Here is a 27707-nt window from a genome sequence, read left to right as displayed (position 1 = left end):
GGTAGGGTAGGATTTGCTTCACAAGTTAGTGCCATCAATGGTGGAAAGAGCAAGACCTTGAACAAGTTGATTCAAAAATTGGAAAAGGGACAACAAGCTGTTGGTATTGGTAGCACTGCTGCTGAACAATTCAAGAATGTCAAGTCATCTATTGAACAATTATCCAAGATGAAATCCTCAGATTTGAAGAAACTCTTGACCTATGACAATACTCAAGCAGGTTTGGGTAAATTGAATGGTGCTTTGGCTGGTGCTCAAGATTTGGTCACTAAAATTAATGATTTCACCAATGGTAGAAGTAAGACTTTGGTTTCACTTGTTGAAAAGTTGCAAAAGGGTCAAAAAGTCACTGCTGTCACATCAAGCATTTTAGAAGGAGCTAAGGGTGTTAAGGGAAGTCTTGAACAATTGAAGAATCTCAAGAAGGAAGATTTGAAAAAGGTTTTGGATGCTGAACATCTCCAAGGAGTTTTGAACAATGTTGCAGGTGCTTTCTCCAAGGGTGAAAACATTGTCTCTCAATTGAATGAAATTACCAATGGAAAGAATAAGAATCTTGCCAAGTTATTGGAATCTTTAAGAAAGGGTCAAATGATCACCAATACTGCTTCATCAGGAGTAGAAACTTATAAGAATGCTAAGAATTCAATTGAAGAATTGAAGAAACTTAGAGGAAAGAATTTGAAAGAAATTTTGAAATCTGATGAATTGAAAGAAGTTATCCAATCATGGAAAGGAACAGTCAGCCAAGGAAAGGATTTCGTTTCTCAAGTTAAGGAATTGAAAAATGAATTAAAGAAGAAGAAACAAGAAGTCCCAGCTGCTATTGATGAAGTTCCATCTGCAGTCGAAGAGCCAACTAATGAAGAACATCCAATTGATGGTACTCAAGAAGAACCAGATCACTCAACTGAATCTCCAGAACCAATTATTATGAATAATGAAGAGCCAGTTGAAGGTGAAATTGATCCAGCCACTGCTATGGGATAAATAAAGTTTCTCTTTCAGCTTGTTTCAACAAACTAATAATATTTCACAAACGGCGCCAAAATTTTCATTCTTCCAAATTCTAGAAGTTAAAAATTTAAAAAATGCCTCCACGCAAAAAATCAACAACCACAACAGGAACCAAGCGGAAAGCATCATCGGCTTCTAGTAGTAAAAGTAAAAAGAAAAAGGAAGATAGTGACGATGAATCAACAACACCACAATTAGAGGATGAAACAAAAGTAGTCACAACAGAAAACCAAAAATTTGTTGACATGTATTTGAAGATAGAGACCAATGAAGCAAAGAAAAATACTATTGTCTTTATTCAAAGAAAAAAAAGGGATGCCAAAGCAGATGATCCTGAATCGCAATTTACTTATGACGTTCATGGTCATGATGCATGGTTTATTGATAGACACTTTTGTAAAACAGGATACTTTAAACTTTTTACACACAAAGGTGTTATTGATCGTACTAATCCTTATAAAACAGAAGATGGTAAAAAATATAATGGGCTTCCTTTCATTACATTGAAGCAGTCACACTTCCATCAATATGTCAGAGGTTTATTATTGAATCACGGAAAGAGAGTGGAAATTTGGAGTGAAGATAAATATGAATGTTTAAAATCTGCTTCTCCAGGTAATTTACAAGAATTCGAGGAGCTTCTGGAAAATGATTCTCAAACAGGTGTGGTGTGTGCCATCTATATCAAGAAGGAATTAAATGAGAGAAAGATAGGCCTGGCATTCGCTGATACTACACTTAGAACTATTGGATTCTGTTCATTCACCGATAGTGATCAGTTGGCAAACTTGGATTCTACTCTTTCTCAAATTGAAACAAAGGAAGCTCTCGTATTTTATCAAAAGAATGATCCTGACTCTGAAAGACTTAAGGACGTTCTCAGAAGAAGTAACATTCTAGAAACTGAACGTAAAAAATCAGATTTTGTAAAGAAAAGTACTTTGGAGGCTGACATTTGTAGATTAACTGGTGAAGAAAGAGTTATGAATTTAGAATTTAATGAAGAACATGTTGCAAATTCTACTCAGGCCCTTTTAGATTATTTAGAATTATTGGATGATATTAATAATTATTCACACTACAAAACAAAATCCCAACAAATATCCTTATTCATGAAGTTAGATAGTACTTGTGTCTCTTCATTGAACATCTTACCACCACCAAACGATAGATCCAAGAATACTTCTCTGTTTGGTTTATTAAACCAATGTGTAACTAGACCTGGAGCGAGATTATTGAGAGAATGGATTAGACAACCTCTAACAAGTCATTCAGAAATCGAGAAAAGATTAGACATGGTTCAAATATTCGCTGAAGAAAACGAATTAAGAGAAGAAATCAAGGAGCTTCTTAAAAAGGTTCCTGATCTTGATAAGATTTTAATCAGGGTTGTAAAGCAGAGAGTTACTATAGAAGATATTGTAAAATTATATATTTGTGTACAGCAAGTTCCTGCCGTGAAAGAAGTTATGAACAGAGTCAGGAATGAAAAATCATTTGTAAAAGACAACTTGTATATGGACTTGATGGTGCATTTAGATTCTAATTATGCTGATCTACAAAGTTTTTTGCAAATGGTCATCAGTATTATAGATATGGAGGCAACCGAGAAACATGAATACAGAATTAATTGTAAAATTGATGCAGAACTAGAAAAATTGATGAATGATCTCAATGAAATTATTTCACAATGTGATGAAGAATGTAAATCAGTTGAAAATGATTTGAATGTTAATGAGTTGTTTTTAGAAATGACAAAAAAGAGTGTTTGTTTCAAAGTTAAAAAGGCACAGGCAAATGCTTTGACCGGTGCAACAAATTATACTTTAATAGGTCCACAGTCTAAATCAGATGTCAAGTTTACTAATGATACATTGAAGGAACTAGCCAAATCATATATTGACATTCTTGAGCAATATGAAAGCAAATCTCAAGAGACTCTCCAAAAAATAAGAGAAGTTGTAACAACTTTTGCACCTGCATTTACACAACTCAGAGAAACCTTGGCAAGTATTGATATTTTCATCTCTTTTGCATCTGTTTCTGTAAATGCTGCCATTCCATACACTAGACCTATCATAAGACCAATAGATTATGAAGAAGAAGAAATTATTCTTTACGATTGTAGACATCCTGTTGTAGAGATTCAGGATTCTGTAGACTTTAAGGAGAATACATGCATCTTAGATCGCTCACAACATCAATTACATTTAATAACTGGTCCAAACATGGGAGGTAAATCTACATTTATCAGACAAGTGGCAATCAATGTGATTATGGCTCAAATTGGTTGTTTTATCCCTGCAAGAGAGGGTAGTATCGTCACTGTAAGAGATGCAATTCTTTCCAGAGTTGGTGCATCAGATTCTACTCAAAGAGGCATTAGTACATTCATGGCTGAAATGTTAGAAACTGCTGCACTCCTGTCAACAGCTACTTCTAAATCTCTTATTATTGTAGATGAGTTGGGAAGAGGAACATCGGTAGGTATTGATAGAAAATCTCTTTCTTTATTTACCTTTTTAATATATTATTGAAATAGACTTATGACGGTTTTGGTCTTGCTTATGCAATCATTGAACACCTAATGGACAGCACAAATGCTTTCACTTTGTTTGCAACTCACTTCCACGAATTGAGAGCTTTAATTGAGAAGTTCCCAGCAATTTGTAATGAAAGAATGGATTCAAAGTAAGTACTATTTTGAATATTGGCCATTAATGTTTGATAGGATTATTGACAATAGGCTTGTCATGTTATATCAAATAGTAACAGATAACGAAGAAGCCATTACAGAAAACAGTAATAGCTTTGGTATTGAAGTTGCTAAACTTGCTGATTTCCCGATTGATGTGATAAGAGTGGCCGAAAGCAAAGCTGAAGAGATCAAACAATTGATGAATACAACGCAATTACAAATATTGGAGCCATCAACGAAAGAAGTTGCTGACAGCCAAAGACGCGCCAAAATTCATTCTGCTCTTTCTAAATTTTACAACTTTAACTTTTCGGACAGAACATTGCAAGAGATTAAGACATTTCTTCTTGACAACTTTAATGAATCTTTTCATTAGTGCTCTAATGTTTGTAGTCAATTATTTTAACTCCCATCAAATGATATCTTATATCTCATAAAAACAACTACATAAAAAAAAGCATGAATCAGTCTGTTCTAGCGATGAAGAAAGGTCCCAGAAGTGAGGTTGGAAAGGGTGCTAGGTCACTAATTGAGTCCTCTGCCTCAACATCATTAACAGCAATTGAGCAAGAGAAGAAGTCAGCTTTCAATTCAGTCTTTACAACACTAACTGATGCTTTAATTTCCCTTCAAGACAGAAGACAAACGAAAGGGTGGAAATCATTTCTATTGGATGCTGTTCTCAATGTTTACCTCATTTATTGTTCCATACTTATTCCAACAATAGGAAACTATAATTGGGGAGAATACGGTGCATGGATATTTGAAATTTTGAACTATCCTATCACATTAGCAGTTTTCAGATTGCCATATATTGCTGCAGTAGTGATTATGTTTGCTAGTTTGGTTCTAAATGTACTTTTTTTTGGTTATTATTTCATGTTTGCAAGGAAGGCAATTGAAAATGCCAGCCCATCAACAGAAAAGATTAGGCCAGTTATCATTGTGTGGGCTAAAGTAGTGCTCTACACTAGTATGTTCGCCTCATTTGTAATATCTAGTTTTGCAGACTGTAGTGACAACTTGATGGTTGACCATGCACAAGTATTCAGAACACTCACAAGATACAGTACAGAGAAGTGTTACGGAACGATGAACATTATTTTTTTGGTATTCGGCTTGTTGAATATGTTGGTAATCTGTGGTATCACTTCATTCAGTGTCTTGACATCCAATGAATGCAATCCATTGAGTTCAATTTTATTCACTGCCGATAGCACTTTCTATAAGGTACCACTCATTGTTTCAAACACTATTCAATTGGTAATCCCTTACTTTATTCCATCTAGTTTAATGTATGTTAGAGCTGCTTTCCATTTGGTGTTTTCCGCACTTTATGTTCCCATCTTATTTATTGAGACACCATTCTTTAGCAGAGTAAACAACTCAATCTTTGCAGGTATTGCATTTGCTAGAGTTGGATCCAGCTTGGGTGCAATTATCAGTTCCTCTGTCAATACAACATCAGCTTGGGATTTGGGACTAGGAATGAGTGGTGTTTGTCTAGCACTTATTTTGATTTGCTTTGTTATTGGCTTTGTTATAATGGAAATTTATACAAGAGTAATTTGCCATACTGTCAGAAGTAATTTCTATGCCAGAATGAACAACGACGAACATGCTCATCATGATGAAATGGATGCCATGGAGAAGGAAGCTGTTTCATTGATGCAATACTTTGAGTCCAATAATGATCTAAGAAAATTGACCATGTTCCTTAGATTTGCCTTCAAATCAAAGAGAAAGGCAGATGAATATGATGATATTACTTTAGCAATTTCATTTACAAAAGGAATTTCAGCAAATAAGATGTTTGTCAATCCACCATTATTAATGTTATGTTCAATGATCTATTCATACTATTGCCAAGGTCAACCAAATAATACCACTTACGCAAACATACTATTGACAAGAGGATTGAAACAAAGACCAAATATTATTACTAGATTGAAATTAAGACAGAGATTAAAGGACCTTGACTCTGCCAATACCAAAGACTCTGAGTCAATAGTAAAAGCAGAACACAAGAATATCATTGAAAAACTTGAAAAACAACAAAAGAGGCTATATGCTTTACACAAACAATTTTGGAAAGAATTGATTGCTCAAAATACAGATCTCATCAAGATTGAAACCATCAATAGATGTATTGCTGAACTTACCGAAAAAAGTAATGAAATATTTGTCAACCTTCTCAGTACTAGTTCAGGAAAGAATGACAAGAATCTCTTGAGAATGTATGGCAAATTCTTGGAAGAACTTTGTTTCAACAAGGATCAGGCAGAAGAGCTCTTTGCAGAGGCATCAATTATTGAGGAGGATGAAGGTAGACGCAAAGCTAAAATTGCTCGTAAACTAGACAATGCTGGTATCAGAGCTTCCAAAAACAAAATTGTTCCTTTACCTAATAATATGTCTGTAACTGGTTCTAGAAGTTCAATCTCAATGAGCCATGATCAGTTCCAGAGAGACTTGGGAGCTGAGGAAACTCTTGAAGATATTGAAAATATGTTAGGAACTGCCATCGATGATGTGAAAAAGAAGAATTCAATGATTAACATCGCCCTTTCCAATCCAACCTCTAACCTTATATTGAAAGTATTCTATGTCATATTAATTGTAATTGGATTAGGTTTGTTGGTTTCAAGTATCGTCTTGGAAACACAACTTGTTGGAAATACTATTGCTTATGTTCCTCTGGTTGATACTGTTTGCTTACCAGCCGTAGCAGTTTTGAATGGATTGAACAAGTTGAGAATGAGACAAATGTATTTTGCAAGAGATGATCCTGGTGCAGCTGTTGACATAACAAAAACTACAAACTTTTGGCTAGAATCAAGACAAATTCTCGCCAACATGAGATCAACAGTACTCCAAGAAGACCTAACAAAGCAAATTTACACAGAGTTTTCCAAACCTGCCCACCATTTGATCTATCCAAAGCTACAGGAAAATACTACTCTCTTTATTGTTCCTACTGTTGTAAATTCATCTATTATTGATATCACGAATGCAGAACTTGAAAATTTTGATAGACAATGGGAAAAAAAGAATTATTTACTTACTGAAACTAGTACATTCTCATTCATGTTTTTATGGCTCAATGGATTGACTGCATCCACTGCTTACCAGACTTTCTGTAGTACTCTCATTACTAGTGTGGGTACTGCATCAGTTGGAAGTCAAGATCTGTTCTTGAAATACTTTGCTGTAGCCATAGCAACATATTTTTCATTGTGTGTTCTATTTTTCATATTTTCCTTTATTAGGTTGGGATTATTGGAGAGGGCTATCAGAATGTATTCAAAAGTCATTCCAAAAGATATTTCTGGTAAGGTATTCCATGACTTGTCAAAGAAAGTTGATGATGACGGCTTGGGAAGTTTGCCCTCCAAATTTTCCAATCCAAAGTACATTGTTTCTGCCTCTTCCATAATATTGACAGTTATTTGCTGTATAGCTTTAGTGGTTGCTTTCCTAGATTTGAAGAATCAAGCAAACACCATTCTTCAAAATATGTATAGCATCAGAGATGGAATTAGCTTAATGAGCACATTGCAACTTATGGAATTTTCTATTAGAGAAACATTCCTCTACACCACCTTCTCCAAGTACAATATGTCCATAACACCCTCACATTTACTAAGCCAAGATGAAGTTGTAGGAATTTCAAAATTGGTGGATAACTTATATCCCTCATTTTACAGTAGCTGGAACAGTTTATTCTATGGTGATACATCACAAGGTGTTGATCCATTAGTTGGAGTCTACCCTGAAGTAGATGCTATATTGAAGGGAACTAATTGTTCAGAATCTGTTTTAACAAATGTTACTTCATGTGTGGATTATGTTGGTTTGTCTGCTGATGTATCAGCTCACATGGTTAATATGAAAAGGTTTAACGATTACCTAAAGATCTATACAGAGCCAGTATCATTTTCCAATTTGGTCACTCTTACAAGAAAAACTCAGAGTATTACATTGTATCTTGTTCAAATTTGTGAACTTATCATTGCAAATACTGTTTATGATTTGACCTTAATATTAATTTATACAGTATTTGCTGCTGTATCTACAATTATACTTGCCTACTTGATTCACAATACAGTTCTTAATTATGAAAGTAATCAAAAGCAATTAAGAATGATGTTGAACTACATTCCAGAAGATCAAATTGAATCCTCACATGAACTCAAATCATTTGTCCTTAATCACCAATTACCAAACGCTGTCAATAGATTCTCAAAGAAGAAGGTTACGGATGATTCAACTTCAAAGTTGACTGGTATTCTCGACTCGGCTGTTGATGGTGTTTGTCTCTGTAAGCAATCAAACGATGACTTTAGTCTCGAGTATATCAATCCATCTGCTCAGAGAATGTTTGGTGTTCAAGCAAATGAAGTTGCTGGTGCATCTCTATATTCTTTGTTTGATGCAAGCGAGGGAAAGAAAGTTGCCAAATCAGTCGATTTCCTCCTTAGTACAAACTCTGCTGCTCAAAAAGGAGAAACTATTGAAGTTGAGTGTATGAGAAAGAATGGGTCGTCCTTCTCATCCAAGCTCAATATTTTTGTTACATCATTCAATGGAAAGCCAGTTATTTCCTGTTTCATTAAGGATATTACCCCTGAAAAGAAGCAAAATGCCCTTCTTGCTGAAGAAAAGAAGAAATCTGAAGCCTTATTAAGAAATATTATGCCTGGTATGTTTATATTAATTATTTTATTTATAATTTAACATTTTTAGATGCTGTTGCTGCGAGGTTAAAAACAGGTGAAACATTTATTGCTGAAAAGTTTAATGATGTTTCAGTATTTTTCTCTGATATGGTTGGATTTACAAGAATTTCAAGTAACATGCAAGCCAATGAATTAGTTTTGATGCTGAATGCAATTGTGAATGAATTTGATGCATTAACTGACAAGTATCACTTGGAGAAGGTCAAAACAATTGGTGATGCATACTTTTGTGTTGGTGGTATTCACGGAAATTCTCAATCAGATCACCCTGAAAGAATGCTTCGGTTCAGTATTGACACTCTCACTGTTATTCGTAATTACAATAAGGGACTCTTTGCAAACTGTATGAATGTCAATGATATTGAAAGCACTCCTCAAATTAATATCAGAATTGGTGTCAATACAGGACCTGTTATTGCAGGTGTAATTGGTACTAAAAAGTTTGCCTATGATTTCTGGGGTGATACTATTAATACAGCCTCGAGAATGGAATCAAATTCAAAACCAGGTCGTATCCAATTATCAAGACCTTCCTATGAAAGAGTACACGATTTGGGTCTAGAATTTGAAGAACGAAACTTGGATGTGAAAGGAAAGGGTATGTGTTCAACCTACCTTTTGAAAGATCATCACCACGAAAGAGGTCTCTTATCTAAAGAGGATCTAATGGAAATTGTTAGAGAAAATGTATTGAGAAATGAGGGTGGATTTGAAGATGACCAAAACTCTGAAGGAGGAGCCGTTTCAGATGAAGAAGGAGATTTGGAAGTTGAAGAAACCTCACCAAGAAAAGATGAATAAATTAATCACATAAATTAAGTTTAAATTAATGAATTAACTTTTGTAAATGATCTTAGGTGACAAATATTGTTATCAAAGTGTGATATCTTCATCAATAAAGGCAAATGTATCATGCAAATAATTGCTAATACAATAAAATTAAAATAAAAATTTAAAATAGCTTTAAAAAAAATGAATGGTTTTTACGGTGATGGAGAGGGCTCTTCACAAAACGTAATCACCTACCAATTCCAAGAGGATGGAGATGATGACTATCCAGAGAATGAACCTTCACAATCAAACCAATTTGTTACTTCCAATTTTATTGGGGAAGATGATGATGAATATGATGAAGGTTTGAATGATGACCAAAGCGATTCATCAGAAGATTCTAGTAGTAACGGAAATAATAATTTTGAATATGTAGAGGAATTAAATACTCAACAAAGTAGTCAATTCCAACCAACAACACAATCTCAACTTTATTCCCAAGATTTCCTAAATACTCAACAAAGTACTCAACCAAGTACCTTCTCTCAACATTCATTACAATCAAGTTCGGGTATTAAATCAAGTACTAGCTCTTCCTCTCTTACTAAAAAGAAGAAAAAGAAAGAAACTCATGATTTGACCTCATTTATTGACAAGTATGCTACTCCTCTTAATTTTGATGAAGAGGATGAAGAAGTTTTAGAAAAGAAGCTTCCGGAACATGCTTGCAAGTATTGTACAATTCATGATCCTGCTTGTGTTGTTAAATGTAATATTTGCCAAAAGTGGTTTTGCAATGGTAGAGGTGGTTCAAATGGTTCTCACATTGTTCATCACTTGGTAAAATCAAAACACAAGGAAGTTAGCTTACATCCTGAATCTAACTTGGGAGATACTGTTCTTGAATGTTATAATTGTGGATGTAGAAATGTCTTCTTGTTGGGTTTTATTCCTGCAAAGAATGATTCTGTAGTTGTTCTTTTGTGCAGAGAACCTTGCTTGCATGATAATAGCTTGAAAGGAATGGATTGGGATGTTGATTCATGGTTACCATTAATTCAAGATCGTCAATTATTACCTTGGCTTGTCAAAGAACCTGATGAAGAAAAGAACAGAGGAAGAAAGGTTACCACCCAACAAATTAACAAATTGGAAGAATTGTGGAAAAGCAATACTGATGCTTCAATTGATGATTTGGAAAAACCAGGTATTGATGATGATCCTCTTCCTGTTCAATTCTTCTACGAAGATGCATACCATTATCAATCTGTTTTTAGCCCTCTCATTCAATTGGAGGCCCAATATGACAAGAGAATGAAAGAATCCCAAACTAAGGATAATATTGCAGTCCACTGGGAAACTACAAGTAGTCACAGATTATTGGCTTACTTTTATTTCACTCGTGATGATAATGAATTACGTCTTGTTCCTGGTGATGAACTCAGACTTCGTTACATAAGAGATGGTTCTAATTGGGAAGGCATTGGTCATGTTATCAAATTCAATCAAGAAGAAGAAGTTGTTTTGGAATTGAAAAAGAAGACTGCTCCAATTAATTTTAACACTGGTTTTAGTGTTGATTTTGTTTGGAAACCAACATCTTTTGAAAGAATGCAAAATGCAATGAGAACTTTTGCTATTGATGAAAATTGTATTAGCAGCTATCTTTATCACAAAATGCTTGGACATCCAAATCAATCTACAAAGGAAGTTGTTCTCAAGGTTAATTTACCAAAGAAATATTCTGCTCCTGGACTTCCAGAACTCAATCATTTCCAAATTCAAGCTGTTAAGAATGCCTTGCAAAGACCACTTTCCCTCATTCAAGGTCCACCTGGTACAGGTAAAACAGTTACCAGTGCTTCTATTGTCTATCACCTAGTTGACAAGCACAAACATAGAGTTCTTGTTTGTGCACCTTCTAATGTTGCTGTAGATCAATTAGCTGAAAAGATCCATGCTACAGGTTTGAAGGTTGTAAGATTGTGTGCCAGAAGCAGAGAAGCTGTTAATTCTCCTGTTGATTTCCTTACATTGCACTATCAATTACGTCTCTATAAGACTAAGGAAAAGGAAGAATATCAAAGACTCCAACAAAAGAAGGAAGATGATGGAGAATTATCTGTTGCTGAAGAGAAACGTTTAAAGATATTGAAGAGATCCACTGAAAGAGATATTTTGAAGGCAGCTGATGTAATTTGTTGCACTTGTGTTGGTGCAGGTGATGTCAGATTGAGAGAATTCAAATTTAAATATGTCCTCATTGACGAATCTACACAAGCTACTGAACCAGAATGTTTAATTCCTATCGTTAAGGGTGCCAAACAAGTTGTTCTCGTTGGTGACCACTGTCAATTGGGTCCAGTTATTATGTGTAAAAAGGCAGCTCGTGCTGGCTTGTCAAGATCATTATTTGAACGTCTTGTCATGTTGGGTATTAGACCAATGCGTCTCCAAGTTCAATACAGAATGCATCCATGTTTGTCAGAATTCCCATCTAATACTTTCTATGAAGGTACTCTTCAAAATGGTGTAAAGAAGGAAGACAGATTAATTCACCTTGACTTCCCATGGCCTCATCCAGATGCTCCAATGTTCTTCTACAATTCTGTTAGTCAAGAAGAATACAGTGCTAGTGGTACTTCATTCTTGAATAGAACTGAAGCTGAAATTGTAGAAAAGATTGTTACTAAGATGCTAAAGGCTGGTGTTAGACCTCAACAACTCGGTGTTGTCACTCCTTATGAAGGTCAAAGAGCTTTCTGTGTTAGTCATATGCAAAGAGCTGGTACTGCTGATGCTGATCTTTACAAGGAAATTGAAGTTGCCAGTGTTGACTCTTTCCAAGGTAGAGAAAAGGATTTCATTATCTTGTCTTGTGTCAGATCTAACGATCACCAAGGTATTGGTTTCTTGAATGATCCAAGACGTTTGAATGTTGCTCTCACTCGTGCTAGATGTGGACTTATTATTATTGGTAATGCTAAGGTATTATCTAAGCAACCATTGTGGAATTTATTATTGCACCACTTTAAGAATGATAATTACATGCAAAAGAACTTTATTGTTGAAGGTGCTTTGTCTCACTTGAAGATTAGTAATGTCAAGTTGCAAAAACCAAAGAAGTTCACCAACCACAGATATGGCATTGGTTATGGTTTGACTTCCTCTATTCCATTGCTTGACCCTGCTTCTTCAATGGCCTCTATGCAAATGGCTTCTGCTATGAATCCTCTCATTCCTGTTACATCCTATGTAAGTAATTTTGATATTGAATTTTGTAAATCTAACACCTTATTTTAGGCTGGAGCAGCTAATGTTGGTCAACAAATTTATCCATTATTCCCAAGTGGATACAATCCATCTATGAACCCTCCTGCTGCCTCTTTCACTACCCAAGATGAAAGATTGCTTACTCAACAATCACAAGAATCTGATAGATATCACTAAAGAGAAAATCTCAATCATCATTCAAGTTTCTCATTTGTGTGATAATTTTTGATTCTGTAAGAAGATACCATTCTTCGAAATGCTTTAATTTCAAAATCTAAAATGATTGAAAAATTAATGCTTTGTTTTTGGGCTCATGTTAAAAGACGTTACTAAATTGAACCACAACATGATAAAATTACTCAATCAATTTTATTACAATAAACTAAGGCTCCAACTGGCCTCTCTATTCAATGGATTCTCAAATCAATTATCTAATCAATTAAAAAACTTCAATTAAAAAAAATGAAAACTTCAAAAAGAACTCTCAAGCTTACACAAAACATTTTAAAACAAGAAAACCATCAAAAATCTACAAGACAATTCCTGCTGCCATCATCATCACTATTTAATTCTCTTCAAAAATGTTCATATAGTACCAAAATTGATTACGGATTGTATGTTGTTACAGATTCCGACATTTCAGAAAAGATGGGAAAACGTTCTTTGGAAGAAACTGTTGAGCAATCCATTGAGGGAGGATCATCAATTATCCAATATCGTGAAAAGAGATATCCACAACAATTAACAACAAGACAAATGTTGGAACAAGCTAAAAGTTTGCAAAAAATTTGTAGAAGACATGGAGTTCCATTCTTGATTGATGATCGTGTTGATTTGGCTGTTGCTATTGATGCTGATGGTGTTCATGTTGGACAAAAGGATTTACCTCCTCAATATGTTAGAAAACTGATTGGTAATTCAAAGATTTTGGGTCTGACAGTTGGCACTTTTGACCAAGTTGATGAAGCTCTTTCACACAATGTTAGAGCTGATTATTTGGGTACAAATGCAATATTCCCAACCCTTACAAAGAAAGATGCTGGTCAAGCAGTTGGTTTGGATGGTCTCAAAGAATTAGTTTCATATGTCAGACATACCACAAGAAATGGAAAACATGTTGGACTTGTTGCTATAGGAGGTATTGGAAAGGAAAATATTTCTCAAGTAATGGAATGTGGTGTGGACGGTGTGGCTGTTGTTTCAAGTGTAGTTGGAGCTGAAAGTGCTCTTCAAGCATCCAGAGAATTGAGAAGTACTATTAATTATTATCAAATGAATCAATCAAATGATAAGGCAAGAGTTAGAGAAGAAATGGTACAAGCCCTTTTGGATATCAAAAAGACAAGACCACTCATTCACAATCTCACCAATAATGTTGTTACAACTCAAACAGCCAATTCTTTATTAGCAATTGGTGCTTCACCTGTAATGTCTCAATATCATGAGGAAATTAGTGATATGGTTGGAATAGCAAGTGGTGTTCTTATTAACATTGGAACTTTGGATGAATATTCAATTAAGGCTATGCATTTGGCTGCTAAACGTGCAAATGAATTGGGTAAACCAGTCATTCTCGATCCTGTTGGATATGGAGCTACAAAGGCAAGAGAAGCAACTGTTTTGGAACTTTTATTGAATCATAAAATCACCATATTGAAAGGAAATTATGGTGAGATTGGAAGAATTCATGGAAATGCTGGATTTGCCAAGTTGAAGGGTGTTGATTCTGAATCCAATTCATCAAATCTCCCAGAGATGGATAAGGTTGTCTCGGAATTAGCTCAAAAGTTTGGCTGTGTTGTTTGTATGACAGGACCAGTTGATGTAATCTCTGACGGTTCTGATATTATTCACGTTTACCACAATGAGCCTAACTTGCAACATTTAACAGGTGTTGGATGTATGACAGGAGCCATCCAAGCAGCATTTGCATCAGTATGTTCCAATCCACTTATTGCAGCATCAGCTGGCTGTTCCTATGTAGCTTTGAGTGGAGAGTTAGCAATGTCAAGAATGAATTTGAAAGATGGTGAATTGCCTCCACTCGGAGATTTCAGATCTGAACTATTTAATTCATTCAGTACCTTAACACCAACCAATTATCGTCAATATTTAAATTTTGTCTATCAAAAATCAGAATAAATTATTTCTAATCTCTACAATGTAAATTATGATGTCTAACAGATCTGAAATATGTGAAATATTTGAGACATCTTGGACAAATTAAAACTCTATCTATTCTCCTTTTCGTGTATGGAGAAAGATTTCTTCCCGTCCTTTGCGTGAATGAATACGCTCTTTTTGAAAAGCTGTAAATGTTTGGATCTGCTCCCATTTTCTTCAGTAAGCATTGGTTCTTTGGAATAGAGTAATGTGAAACAGTGTTCCCGTATTCATCTAAATCATCAACTCCACATCCAAATGCTGCCAATAATATAAAAAGACCTGAGTGTTTGATTCCAGCAAGTGCTACTTGATGAAGAAGAGTTTGTTTGTGAGAATTAACTCTTTTTGGGTTCACATAGCCCTTCTGGAGTAGGTTAAAGTATTGGCGATTAATGCCCTCAGCCTTCAAACTATTAGCTCCGTGCCATGACATGGCAAAATTCAAGTCTTCCACCTCCAAAAAATCAATTCCTCCCATAAATTTCACCAATGCATAAAGTACTGTGAAATGTTTGTGTTCAAAACAAGCATGCTTCAATATTTTTCTAGTTTCATTCTCATCCAATGACCTCATATCTGTCACAAGCTCTTCCACAAGATCATAGCGGGATTCAATGCAGAAATGGTTTGTAAACAGGTTCTGTAGTGGATAAAAATTGAGAATATCTGGCTGCAACAATAGTTCTGAAATATTTGGACACAATTTCTTCAAATGATGATATTGAACGGAGGTATTAAGAACATCGTGATGGGAAAATAAATTATGAAGAATATTTTGCTTGCAATTATCGACAAGCTTATAGTTATTCACTAATTTTTCATTGAATCCTTTCCATTCCCTAACCACTCGTTGAAAAAGGACTTCATCAAGCCGAACAATATGACCAAGTAATAATCGAACATTTTCATCGTCCAAATCCCAATAAGTAATTTGATTCAATAATAATGGATGACTGCTTAAATATCTCAGAATGTAGTGATGAGTACTGAGACCAGTTTGATATTTTAGAATCTTATCTTGGAATAGGTTTTTTCCAAATATTTTCATTGTGAGCTCCAAATAGTGGTTAGTCATATCTCCTTTTGCACTAATGCTCTCGAGTGGACTGAGTACATTCCTCATATTGTGATTGAAAAGCATTGGTATCTCATCACGAATAAAGCACTCACTCTTTTCATATAATTTCACCATGTTTTCTAAGAGGTATATAATATTTTCTTCTTTTAAACACTTAAAAGATGTTGCTAATGTTGTGTTGTAGTTAATTATCATGCCTCTGTATAGAGTATCTGGTTGTTTTCTTATAATATATTTCATACTTTCAATAAAGTTCAAATGGATTGCTATTGTTAAAATATTGAACTCCATACATTGGAATTTCAGAATCCATTCATTTTCGGTAAGTAATTGAAGTAATTCCTCATCAGTTGAAAATATTTCTTCTAAATTGTAATAATCATTGCTGCTTAGTTGAAAATAGTTCTCTCTCGTGTTAAATTGTAATTCTGTATTTTTCTTGAATGATTGAATTTCAACGAGCTTTAATCTAAGTCTTCCCAAGTTAGATGTATAAAATGTCAAAGAATCCAATAATTTAATCGAAATTGAGGTATGCATCTTAGATAATTCATCAAAATAGCTCAATAATTCCAATTGAATTATACTTTTTTGATTTAACTTGTTATCAACCCCGCTTGAACGGCTAGCACAAGATATTATTTGAATTTCCTTTAAATTTCCCAACAGGGATATCATAATTTCAATAATTTCAACAAAATTGGCTGGATCATTCTCCTCTGGAAATGAAATCCTAAATACCTCTATCGAAGGAAACAATGCACAAACGCTCTTTATCAATTTTAAATCCAACATAAAGTCTTCAAATAAATTCATCACTGTAACACTTTGAAAAGTACCACAACTAATTTGTATATTCGTAAGATATTTGGATAATACATTGATCATCCTTCCTTTCCAAACATCAATGCCTTCACTACGATTGATCGATCCTTCTCTCCCCCGTAATGAAAAATACTCTGCAAAATATTGATCCAAATAAAACTCTTCAAATTGAAAAAAGTACAATTTTTGAATAATTTCCTTCCATGTACCCGATACTCTTCCTAGCAAAATTACATTTCCGACTTTCAAATAAGATAAAATATGAGAGAGAATATATTCATCATTGAGAATAATGTGTTGCAGCAATTGCGACATTTTTTTTTCTTAATTTTTTCAATATTTATGCAATTTCAAAAAACGATAATTATCATTCTTAAAATCAGTAAATTCCTTAACAGAAATATTAATATACCGTATATTTCATTGTATGGTTGCATCTTCATTGTAAACAACAGAGACAACCGGCAATTAGGAATAAAATATGGAAATATTCATTCTTTTGGACGTGCTTACAAAAAGCGGCAAGTGCGTGGATTTATTCGCTCACTGTGTTGCGTTCTACAGAATGTGAATCTTTTGCCAACGATGACCTTATTCAATTACACACAATTTTTTCTAGAATGAGAATCTCTCCATACGGCACAATGAATAAGAATGGTAGGCAGTGGAGCCTTGTTTTTCCAATTTGCTATTCATATGGACCAATTAAATATATTATTATTTAACTGTAGAGACAGGAAAGACTAAAGATTCACATATCTCTTGAAGACAACAATATGGTCGTAATGTTAACGAGGTGGTTTTGAAATGCAACAGTGTGAAAGTAACAAACTGAAACGTAATGTTGTTTGCAAAAGATAATTGTCATCATTTAATGATGTCATCTTATAATTATTATGATTCAAATGAATATAATTATTGTGTTGATGAGTTGCAGACAAGCCTCAGTCTTGCCATTTTTGAAATGTTGCGAAGGGAGAAGAAAAATTAATACAAAAAACTTCAAACAAAAAAAAAATGCAAAGAACAAGCAGTGGATCCCTACTCAGTGAAGAAATTGACAATCAACAACATCCTGCAGAAGACATTGCTGAAGAACATTACGAAGAAAATGTAGACCCTGAATTTGCTCAAAAACATCCATTGCAACAATCATGGACTTTATGGTATCATAATCCACCACAATTTATTCAAGTATACACCTTCGAATATGTTGAAGATTTCTGGAGTGTTTTCAACCATATTAAACCTCCTACTCATCTTGAAACTGGTAGCGCTTACTACATCTTGAAAGATGGTATCAGGCCTGAATGGGAAGACCCAAAGAATATCCACGGAGGAGAGTGGATGTTCCCATTCTTGAGAAAGAAGTGCAATGTTAACGATTGGTGGATGAATTTAGCTATGGCTCTCATTGGTGAATTCTTTGATGATGGTGAAATTATCACTGGAGGTTGTGTTGCTGTTCGTAAATCACAATTTAGATTGAACATTTGGGTTGGTGATAAGTCTAATGACGAGGCTATTGTACGTATTGGACAACAATTTAAAGAGTCTCTCAACCATGGTTCTATCACTGGTAACACAAAGCAGGGTGATCTTTCAATCTTGACTTCACATGCTGACCAATTTACCTTTGATTTTAAGACCTTTGAAGATCAATTACAAGGAAAGAAGAATGTCCTTCATTGCATTAGAATTGATTAGATTTTGTTCAATTAATGTTGTTTAATATTTTGTTAGAATAAGAAATTTATTTATTTCAAACAACATTCTATTTAGATAACAACAATATGTGTTTAGACCCTCTATTGTTTACTCCATATTATTTAATACGAGTAATTTAATTAATAGTAGCAAATAGTATTTTCCATCCTTCTCCATTCCCTTTTATCTTTTCAATTTGTAAAACAAATCCCTTTCCATAAATTTACGATAATAAGAACTCAATTTTGCCTTTAACCCTCATATAATCATCTTGTGTCTTCTTGGAAACTTTCAAATAAGCTCAACATGTTGTGATCATGATTATTATCCATAGTATATTCTTGAAAATTCAACTCATTTAGCAATTGATATGTTTATTCATCACTATTACCGTTGTCATCATTTCTCAACTTGCACTTGTTTTATTGAATCGATAGAAAAAAATGTCTTCCGATAATAATAACAACATTTCATGTTCTGACTCTTGTGATTGCCATCATCAAAATAGTGGAGGTAACTCGGAGGAAGTACAATCTTCCAATCATCCAGCTACAACAACCGAATGTTGCTCCGGTAATAATCATTGTGATAATTCAACTACAACAACAAAACCTAAAAAGAATCAACCACCAAAGAAACCTTCCAAGGAAGAAAGAGAAGCTGCTAAACAACAAGCTGTAAAGGGACAACCAGCAATCAAAGGAAGAAGAGGAGTTCCTGTTGACAAACAAACATTTATTCAAAGTAATCACAAACAATTTAAAATTAATTTAAATGAAAAAATTGCAAAGGGAGATACAGTTTTAGTTTGTTTTAGTGGTGGAATGAATTCAACATCACTTGCTAATTTATTACATAATTGCGTTTCACCAAATCCTAATTGGAAATTGCATTTCAAATGGGAATATTTATTTGTTGATGTTACTGGAGCTTTAGGATTAAATTCTGAAGAAAGAGAGTCTGTTCGTCAACAAGTTAGAGATTTTTGTACAAATTTAGATGAAAGTAATAATATTATTCATATTAGATCAATTGAAGATATGTTATTTGATGGTGATGAACAAAGAATGAAGGATTTCATTTTCAGACAATTCAATACTATGAGTGTTCATGAAGATTTGATTAGTCAAATGGTCAAGACATGCATTTACAAATTTGCAGTTGAAAAGAACTTTAAGCAAGTATTGACAGGTGAAAGTGCTAATCATATGGCTATTAATGTTTTGAGTGAAATTTCAAAGGGAAGAGGATATATTGTTCCTTTACAAATTGTTCTCGAAGACAAGACTATGAATAATGTACCATCATTTAACCCAGAAACTGATCCAGTGATAACATATATCAGACCTGTTCGTAGCTTTTTATCTAACGAATTGGCCATGTACAATCACTGGACTGGTATTAAGAAGTATGTCTTTGTTAAGAATCTCACAACCAAAGCAGGAGCAAGACAAAGTACAATCAATAGACTTGTTGAAGATTTCATTTCAATGTTACAAAAGGATTTCCCATCGACTGTTCATGCAATTTTGAGAACTATTGAAAAACTGAAGGTTCCAGATCAAAATAAGATTAGATGCTCAATGTGTGGATCTTTCCTTTCAAAGGAAGACTTGAAGGATGCTAAATCAACCTCCGAAGACTTGTCGCTTTCAACATGTTGTTGTTTTGGTTGCAAGAGAATGTTAACTTATTCGAATTCTCAAAATACTCAATCAATAGGAAAGGTTGCCATTACAGACTTGACCAGTGAAGTTTTTATTGATGATTCATTCCCATCATATATTCAAAATTCTTATCAATTAACACGTAAGGAAATGAAGGAACAAATTGCTGAATTCTTACTCGAGGATACTGAATAAACCTTAAATACCATTCCTATTTAGAGTATCCACACAATTAAACCAATATGAAAAGTAATCTTTAAAGTTTGGAAGTTTTGAGAAGGATATTGCTCCCTTAATTGCTTCTGATCCTTCTGTAGTGAACTTGATCTTGTATCGAGAGTAATTAGAGTTGAATCTTGTTTTGACTTCTTTTTGGAAATCCATGAATTGCTTTTGATCTTCAATAACTTCCCCAGAGAGAATGATGTTTTCAGAGAGCTTGAATCTAATTTCGTTTGGATATTGGCCAAGTATTTGGTCAATCATGGAAACTAGTTTACATTTATCGAAGGAGTCCTCTGTATGAACATCTGAAAAAATTAATGGTACAATTTCAAACCCTGCCATCACCCTTGGAAATTCAAAATACAGTGATTCAATAGTGTCAATATCATTTTCAATTATTGTATGGACGCTCAAACAAACTTGATTAATATCTATCACAAGACAAGTTCTCACATCATAATGTATCGATAATAAGTAACATCTAGGGAGTATGCATATAGCTGGAACATTGTTTTTAAACTGGATTATTGTCGATTAATAGAAAAGGATTGAATCCATAATAGTAAACTTACAAGCGTATCCTTAATCTTCTCTTCATTGATTTTGTAATTTTTCATCAATATTGGTGATAAACTGAGAACTATCGGATGTCTCTGAGGTGTTTTCTTCAATTGGGATAACAAAAGAACAATGAATATGTGAAAATTGGCGGCTATTTCAGTTTCAGTGATGGGCCTGGTTCTCGCATATCCAGCAGATTCTGTCAGCCGATAGTTGGAATAACTAGAAACGCTATAACTAAACATAAGGTTAATGATGTCGAATATAAAAATGTACATACTGAGAGAATTTGGTTCTGTACATTAGAGATCTCACATTTTTGAACTCTCCACTAATGCTCGACAAATTAGAACGATCATATCCAACATCCAAAAATACTGGTTCAAATTCCTTCTCGAAATATCTCTTCATTATATAAATATGGTACCAATTTTGATCATTTTCAAGCGTGGGAGTTTCATCAATTGATGTTGTGTTATCGACGCTATTTAGTTGACCAAGCTCTAAGTTTTTCTTTCTGTACAATCGTTTCAATAGTTCAGTGATGTTATTTCCCCATCTGTGCATATACAATGATTCCCACAAATGATTATTTCTTCCAAAATAATGAAAATATCTATCGAGAGGTAAAATTAATGTACAAATTTCAGAATCTTGTAGATATGAGAATATGTGGTTGAGGGTTTCATCAGGAAGAATACTCAACTCATTGTCGTAAGATTCGGTTTGATTATCTGAAAAATTTGATTTTCTTTGAAATTTTGGAACCATCAATAAGGACATGGAGTGACCATTCATTATTAATAAATCCTGAACTTTTCTGTAATATTCTGTGGATTCGTAAATTTTACCCTTCTTTTCCAAATCATCACTCTGTTTGAGAATGGCCATTACTTGGTTATAGAGCTTAGTGTCATTCTTATTTTTCACAACACTATTCGAATCAACTCTTTTAAACATGATTTCAGTTCTAAGAATGTATTTGATACCATTCGTGACTGGACATCCTTCGTGATACAAATCATGATTGAAAATTGCTGCAGATCCTATTTTTGGTGAAACTGAGCACAAATGTTTGAATTGTAAAGTTGAATTTTCTTTTAAACTCTTTTCTGGATTGTCATTGAAACGATTCAGTTTTGTTGCCTCTTTGGCAAACTTTTTCTTTGCCATTTTCTTATCAGATCTTGACAATTTCTTCACTTTTTTGCTTGAATCCAAACCTTGTCCTTCTTCCACATTATTAACAACTGTCAAAAATCTTGTTTCTCCCCCAGTAAAATCCTCATTCAAATAAATCAATAAAGTATAAACACTTCTCTCATCCGTATTTCTCACAAATTGACCATCAACATGAGGTTTGAAATAATTTCCAGGTTCATACTTGCTCATTCTAAAACATTCATTCACTCCAACTGGAATCCAATGTCCACCATTATCCAATCCATAAGGTCTAACAAATGTATATCTCACCAAGTGCTTCTTCATTCTTCTCCACAATCTTTGAGCTAATTCCTTATCATTATAAATAATTCGGCTACTATTTCTGTATTCGGGAGGATACTCTGCTTGAATTGATTCGAAATCTTTAGAAAGACTCTTTACTTCATCCAATTGCTTTTTTTGCTTCTTTTCAATAGAGAGAATTTGACAACACTCATCAGGATGAAGCAATTCATTCAAAACAAACAAATGATCAACATTCTTATAAGCCTCTTGTCCTTTCATCACATCATTTCCCTTCTCTGCCAATTGTTTAATTTCCTGATCATTTATATTTTCATTCCGATCATCATTAATTACTACTTCCTTCTTCGCATCATCATAGAGTTTTATAGAATGAATAGTTGATGAAATTTGAATCTCTTGATTGGGAATGAGAAAATTCACCTGATTAATTCTCTCCTCCTGAATCAAATCGTAATTTTTGTGGATTTCATAGAATTGAGTTGTGGTTTGGTTAACTTCTTGTCTTGACATTTTTTTTTAAGATTTTGATACTATTTAATTAATGATACATTTTTAATTGCATGCAATTTGGAATTTGTGTTGGGTAAAGTGTTGAACACATTTTCAAGTTGACTATTGTAAAGTTTAAATGTGTTTCGTCTACAGTTTAATACGTTGAAAAGAGTTCGTGCGAGTACTTCTGTAAGGCTTGCGTAATGTAAAAAGGGAGATGTTGGAACGAGGTATCAAGTTCCTTTGAATTAAACTGAACTAAACGAAACATTACAATAATACTATTAAACAATATGTTGGACAACTACAGTTATTGATTGTTTCAAAAAGTGATCACTCAAAATTGACTGGTACCGTTTGAGATCATTCTCCAGAATGGCAATACCTCATTGTTTGTGGCTGACAAGAAGTAATGAACAAGCTCAATATGTCAACATCTATCGAAAATTCCATAAAAAGCAATCACAAAAGTAGACATCCATACATGTCACAACAAACCATTTCAATAATTTTGTAAAATTGGAAAAGATGAATTTTGTTGTGAAAATAAGGTTTTCAAAATATTTTAAAAATTTGTTGTCTTGTGATCAATTCATTTATGAGTGAATAATATCAGTATATTGTAGAATTGGGTCAGGAATTGAAACTGATAGGAATATTTGTGTAAATTGTTAACATGGTTAATATTTGTAATAATCCCTCTCGAGAAATCATCTACTAGTTCTATTGTTAACATTTCAGTCATGTTGATCTCTTTAATCTCACAATTTGTTTAAGTCTTGTAAAGGTAACAGATTTTGGATTTTCCAACAAGTCTTGCAAACAGCATTGTTGCTTTGGAAAAGTTGTTGTTGATACCATATTTGTGTTAAAGTTCTTAATCTCAAACAAAAACCTATCTCTCAGTCCCATATTACATAATGGATTTCTCTTGTCATCTCTATTGAAGAACCCATATTTTTGTTCTCTTATCACCAATTGTTGGCTTGTATAAATATAGTTAATAAGTTTGTTTCCATTAACCATTGAAGTAGCATCTGCAATGGATTCCAATGCAACCTGCAAAAATTCTCCCAGGAAGAAACCTTCCAATGCCATATCAGAAGATAGATATTCATTAATATTAGAAATAGATGGTAAATTTGTTTTAAATCTAGAAACTATTGGCACAGGAAAAGAAGAGCTGAACATTATATATTGTTCTTTTCATGTTACCAAGGTTTGAAGTCCACAACAGGAAACAATTTTGTTCCAGCTTTCATCAATATTAGAAGCTCTATATTTGAAGAGATTGGTAGCTTATTTAAGTTTGCATTTTCTAAAGGGTATACCAGCTTCATCACAATACCCTTGAGGAAAAAGGGAACACAACAGTACAATAAAAAAACAACAAACCAACTTTCAAATACTTTTAAAACTACATTTTTGATTTAATTCCCAAGTTCACATGGTCTAATGATCATTTGTTACCTTAAATTTACAGAGATAAGTTTACTTTGATGCCTGGTTGTTTATCTTCTTGAAGTCCAAACACAATTACGTTACCAAACATTACTCATCTCAAAACCGGCAATGAGACAATTTCAGAATCACCAAACAAGAACCACTCACACAGGTGGCATAAACAGAAGAAGAATCACAGAACCCATTAGAAGTCCAACCACTCAAAGACAAATAATAACCCTTTGAATCCAATATTTCCTGGTTTCGCCCAGGCATGTATACCAACCACATGGATAATTAACATAATCTAGATTATTGTCAAGAACTTTTACCTTCAGAGTAGCGCAACAACATGTACTTGTTGAACATGACCCAATATTCATAACGGGTAGCACATGCAACGCAACCAATAAGCAATGAAGCTAAAATAAACACCAACAATGTAACTTTGTAGGATTTCCTCTTCCACACCATCACAATCATCACAACGGTGCCATCAAATAGCTTAAAAAAAAAATCATCAAAAATATGAAACATACCTTCCTTCGTAAAATCAATAGATTGCAGTTATTTACTGCATCACCCAAAATCAACAGATCAATATTAAAAATTAATAATTTAACTAATGATATTAACAAGTTTACAATTAATAGAGTGAATCAAACTAAAAACTATTCAAATACATTAAAACCAACAACAAATAATGTTGAAAATATTAAATTTAAAAATATTGGTGACGGAAATTTGTTGGTGCCATATTTTCCATATGGTGAATCAGATTTTGCTTCCATCAGAAGAAGTAAACAATTTTATGTTGATAAAACTAATTTAATTCCTCTATTAGAAGAAAGTGGAAAACAATTATTTTTTGTTCGTCCTCCGAGATGGGGAAAATCACTATTATTATCAATGCTTTCATCATATTATGATATTAACAAGAAAGATGAATTTGATGAATTATTTTCTGGTTTATGGATTGGTGATGAAAATAATTGGACACCTGGAAAGAATCAATATTATGTTTTAAAGTTAGATTTTTCTATTCAAGTTGATGGTACTGCTGATGATATTAATCAACGACTTCACACAAAAATCAATACAACCATTGAAGGATTTTTGGAATGTTATGGTATGGGTGGTGAGGTTAGCATTAATCAAAATGATTCATTTGATACTTATCAAAAACTTATCCAACTTTTAGTCAAGAGAAAAGGCAAATTAATGGTATTAATTGATGAATATGATAGATTTGCAAACAAATTAATGTTTGAAAATCCTGAAAAATATCAATTAATAGTTGAAGGAAAGAGAGGAGATCCAACATCTTCACCAATTCGTTCTTTCTTTGAAAGATTGAAAGAGTCTTCCGCTACTGGTTTACAAGATTTTCGTAGTATCATCACTGGTATCACTCCTATTGCTCTTGCTGATGCATCTGGATATAATGTTTCCAGTAATATTTCCTCTGATAAGATATTTGGTGGTTTGGTTGGTTTTACAGAAAATGATTTGAGAATGGCATTAAATAACATTGATATTATTGGAAATGATCAAGATATTACCATTTCAACCATGAAAAAGTATTATAAAGGTTATCATTTTCCTGGTTCAAAACATGCTCTATTCAACACAACTCTTTCAATGTTCTTTTTGAACAAACTTGTAAAAGATGAACCTTTCAGAAATGCTGTTCTACAAAAACAAGAAATTCCATTATCAATATTAACAGATACCAACACAATGATCAGTGAGAACGTTTTTGCAACTTTGGCATCATCAGTTGTATCGAATGATATTATTCAACAATTACTTTCAAAAGATTATGTAGAAGTAACAGAGTCAATTTATCCTTCACTGAAATTAAGAGAGATTATTGATCCACCATCCAATGAAGAAGATATACAAAAGATTCGTGATAATGCTTTATCATTCATGTATTATCACGGTATGGTTACCTTCACAAAAGAATCATCAAAACAGATGAACCCAAAACAATTGTTAATTCCAAATGAAATTGCAAAAGTCCAATATTTAGAGCAGTTACGTAGACTTATATCTCTACATGAAAAAGATGTATCAACTTTTATTAATGAACCTACCCAAGATAATTTGAGAATGTTACTCAATAATATTTTAGAAAAACAAGAAACTATTTATGACAATTCAATGTCTGAAGGAGGTTTACAAGCAAGTATTGAATCTGCATTAAGAGCATATTGTTTATTTAGAAACAAAGAATTGAAAATTCAAGCTGAAAAGGAATATCATGTAAAGAATTCTAACAATAAGGAATACATCAAACGTGCTGATCTTGTGATAAGAACTTCTAAAAAAGTATTAATAATTGAATTCAAACATATTAGACCAAATTCTTTAACAAAATATTCCAATATTGAATATTGGAATCCGCAAATTTTTAAAAATATATTTAAAGATTTATCTAAACAAACTGATGAAGAATTATTAGAAATGGAAGTACTTACTCATGCCAAAGAGAAAGTTGTAGCCAGATCAATTTTGAATTCTGCAATTTCTCAAGTCAAACAATATGCTCAATATGAAAATGATGCTGACAAATCAAAAAGCATTCATAAGTATACAGTGATACAAGTTGGTTGGCCCTTAATTGTAAGAAAATTGAATTAAAATGTTTGCTGCAACTAAAAGAACTTTGCTTGTTGATGTATTGTGATTCTATGCAAACACACTCAATTTCCTAATCCTTGAAATTGTTATCCCAAAACCTGCCATCATTAGAGATAACAGAATAATGAAATATTGACAACTTTTTCATCTCGAAACCTGGCGCACTTTGTTCAAAGATTTTTATCTTTTCATTTAGGAGATGAGCATGTCTGGAGAACAAGTTTTTACACGAAAGTTGTCTATACATCATTCAACTTTTTATTTAGTGATAAAGAGAGCAATACATGAACCAACGCTTAATATTATAAGGTAATATAGAATGATGTTCACGTATACAAGTCAAACACATCCCTCAGCAACTGTCAAATGTCATGCTTTGGGACTCGCAATATTAATGTGTAGTTTTTGGCGAGGATCATCTCTTGGAATAACAAATAAGAGATTATCTCAAGATAAAATATATAATTTGGATTCTCAAATCTAAGTGTCTGTATTTATTTTTTATTTTATATTGAATGTTGGTAAAATCTCCCGAAAACCCAAGTATGATTTAAAAGGATGTAAACTTTTAGTGGGACTTGGATTATGCGAACACTGATTGGATTAACCCGATCACCTACAAGATTTTCAAATCTTAATACCAATTCCTCTCCACTTTAATGATAGATTCGTATGTTGGAGATCCATACGAAGGAAATAAGGGAAAGATGATGAATGGTGAGAATTCCAAGCATATTGTTTGTGAATTCAACAGGTCAGTTTTGGACCTATTGTGATAATATGACATTGTATGAATATTGTCATACACAATCTAGGGAACCAGATGTACAGTTACCACCATTTGATATGAGTTACATTCTAGGAGTGGCATCGGACCAAGTGAACAAACCAACTTTTACGCTCTCCTACACTGACCCAACACTTCCTTC

General features: G+C 33.4%; 8 protein-coding genes across 8 annotated transcripts in view; 6 read left to right on the top strand and 2 right to left on the bottom strand.

Moving 5' to 3' along the window:
* Positions 1-990, top strand: part of NAEGRDRAFT_62234 (uncharacterized protein) — a gene marked incomplete at both ends in the record, with an annotated part of 2665 nt that extends 1675 nt beyond the window's left edge. Inside the window, one exon of the mRNA XM_002682386.1 lies at positions 11-990. Coding sequence (XP_002682432.1) covers positions 11-990 — 980 coding nt within the window. The remainder of the gene's footprint in view (positions 1-10) is intronic.
* Positions 991-1110: 120 nt separating this feature from the next.
* Positions 1111-4164, top strand: NAEGRDRAFT_34984 (DNA mismatch repair protein muts). The gene is made up of 3 exons (XM_002682385.1): positions 1111-3500; positions 3560-3708; positions 3749-4164. The coding sequence occupies exons 1-3, from the start codon at positions 1263-1265 to the stop codon at positions 4089-4091; spliced, it is 2730 nt and encodes a 909-aa protein (XP_002682431.1). The 5' UTR covers positions 1111-1262; the 3' UTR covers positions 4092-4164.
* Positions 4165-13146: 8982 nt separating this feature from the next.
* NAEGRDRAFT_78019 (thiamine-phosphate pyrophosphorylase) lies at positions 13147-14770 on the top strand (the record flags this gene model as incomplete). Its single annotated transcript, XM_002682384.1, has 1 exon — positions 13147-14770. One exon carries the CDS (start codon positions 13147-13149, stop codon positions 14638-14640), a length of 1494 nt encoding a protein of 497 aa, XP_002682430.1. The 3' UTR covers positions 14641-14770.
* Positions 14771-17584: 2814 nt separating this feature from the next.
* On the top strand, positions 17585-18526 carry NAEGRDRAFT_78018 (eukaryotic translation initiation factor 4E; the record flags this gene model as incomplete). Its single annotated transcript, XM_002682383.1, has 1 exon — positions 17585-18526. One exon carries the CDS (start codon positions 17585-17587, stop codon positions 18272-18274), a length of 690 nt encoding a protein of 229 aa, XP_002682429.1. The 3' UTR covers positions 18275-18526.
* Positions 18527-18717: 191 nt separating this feature from the next.
* On the top strand, positions 18718-20136 carry NAEGRDRAFT_62229 (uncharacterized protein; the record flags this gene model as incomplete). The annotated part of the gene is made up of 1 exon (XM_002682382.1): positions 18718-20136. One exon carries the CDS (start codon positions 18718-18720, stop codon positions 20134-20136), a length of 1419 nt encoding a protein of 472 aa, XP_002682428.1.
* Positions 20137-20976: 840 nt separating this feature from the next.
* Positions 20977-22707, bottom strand: NAEGRDRAFT_45655 (uncharacterized protein; the record flags this gene model as incomplete). The annotated part of the gene is made up of 1 exon (XM_002682194.1): positions 20977-22707. The coding sequence occupies one exon, from the start codon at positions 22705-22707 to the stop codon at positions 20977-20979; it is 1731 nt and encodes a 576-aa protein (XP_002682240.1).
* A 723-nt stretch (positions 22708-23430) lies between these two features.
* On the bottom strand, positions 23431-23787 carry NAEGRDRAFT_62227 (uncharacterized protein; the record flags this gene model as incomplete). Its single annotated transcript, XM_002682193.1, has 1 exon — positions 23431-23787. One exon carries the CDS (start codon positions 23785-23787, stop codon positions 23431-23433), a length of 357 nt encoding a protein of 118 aa, XP_002682239.1.
* Positions 23788-24660: 873 nt separating this feature from the next.
* NAEGRDRAFT_62226 (uncharacterized protein) lies at positions 24661-26778 on the top strand (the record flags this gene model as incomplete). Its single annotated transcript, XM_002682381.1, has 1 exon — positions 24661-26778. One exon carries the CDS (start codon positions 24661-24663, stop codon positions 26776-26778), a length of 2118 nt encoding a protein of 705 aa, XP_002682427.1.
* Between the last annotated feature and the right edge of the window lie 929 nt (positions 26779-27707).

This window comes from Naegleria gruberi (assembly GCF_000004985.1).
Source record: "Naegleria gruberi genomic scaffold NAEGRscaffold_3, whole genome shotgun sequence".
NCBI classification, from domain to species: domain Eukaryota; phylum Heterolobosea; class Eutetramitea; order Acrasida; family Naegleriidae; genus Naegleria; species Naegleria gruberi.
Note: the sequence above shows the minus strand (reverse complement) of the source record. Positions and strands in the feature narration are given on the sequence as shown.

Excerpts from the sequence above, each read along its gene's own strand:
- NAEGRDRAFT_34984 (XM_002682385.1), top strand. The coding sequence starts at position 1,263 with ATGTATTTGAAGATAGAGACCAATGAAGCAAAGAAAAATACTATTGTC. Across the intron at positions 3,501-3,559 it reads AGTTGGGAAGAGGAACATCG|ACTTATGACGGTTTTGGTCT; the intron begins GTAGGTATTGAT and ends TTATTGAAATAG. Across the intron at positions 3,709-3,748 it reads AATGAAAGAATGGATTCAAA|GATTATTGACAATAGGCTTG; the intron begins GTAAGTACTATT and ends AATGTTTGATAG.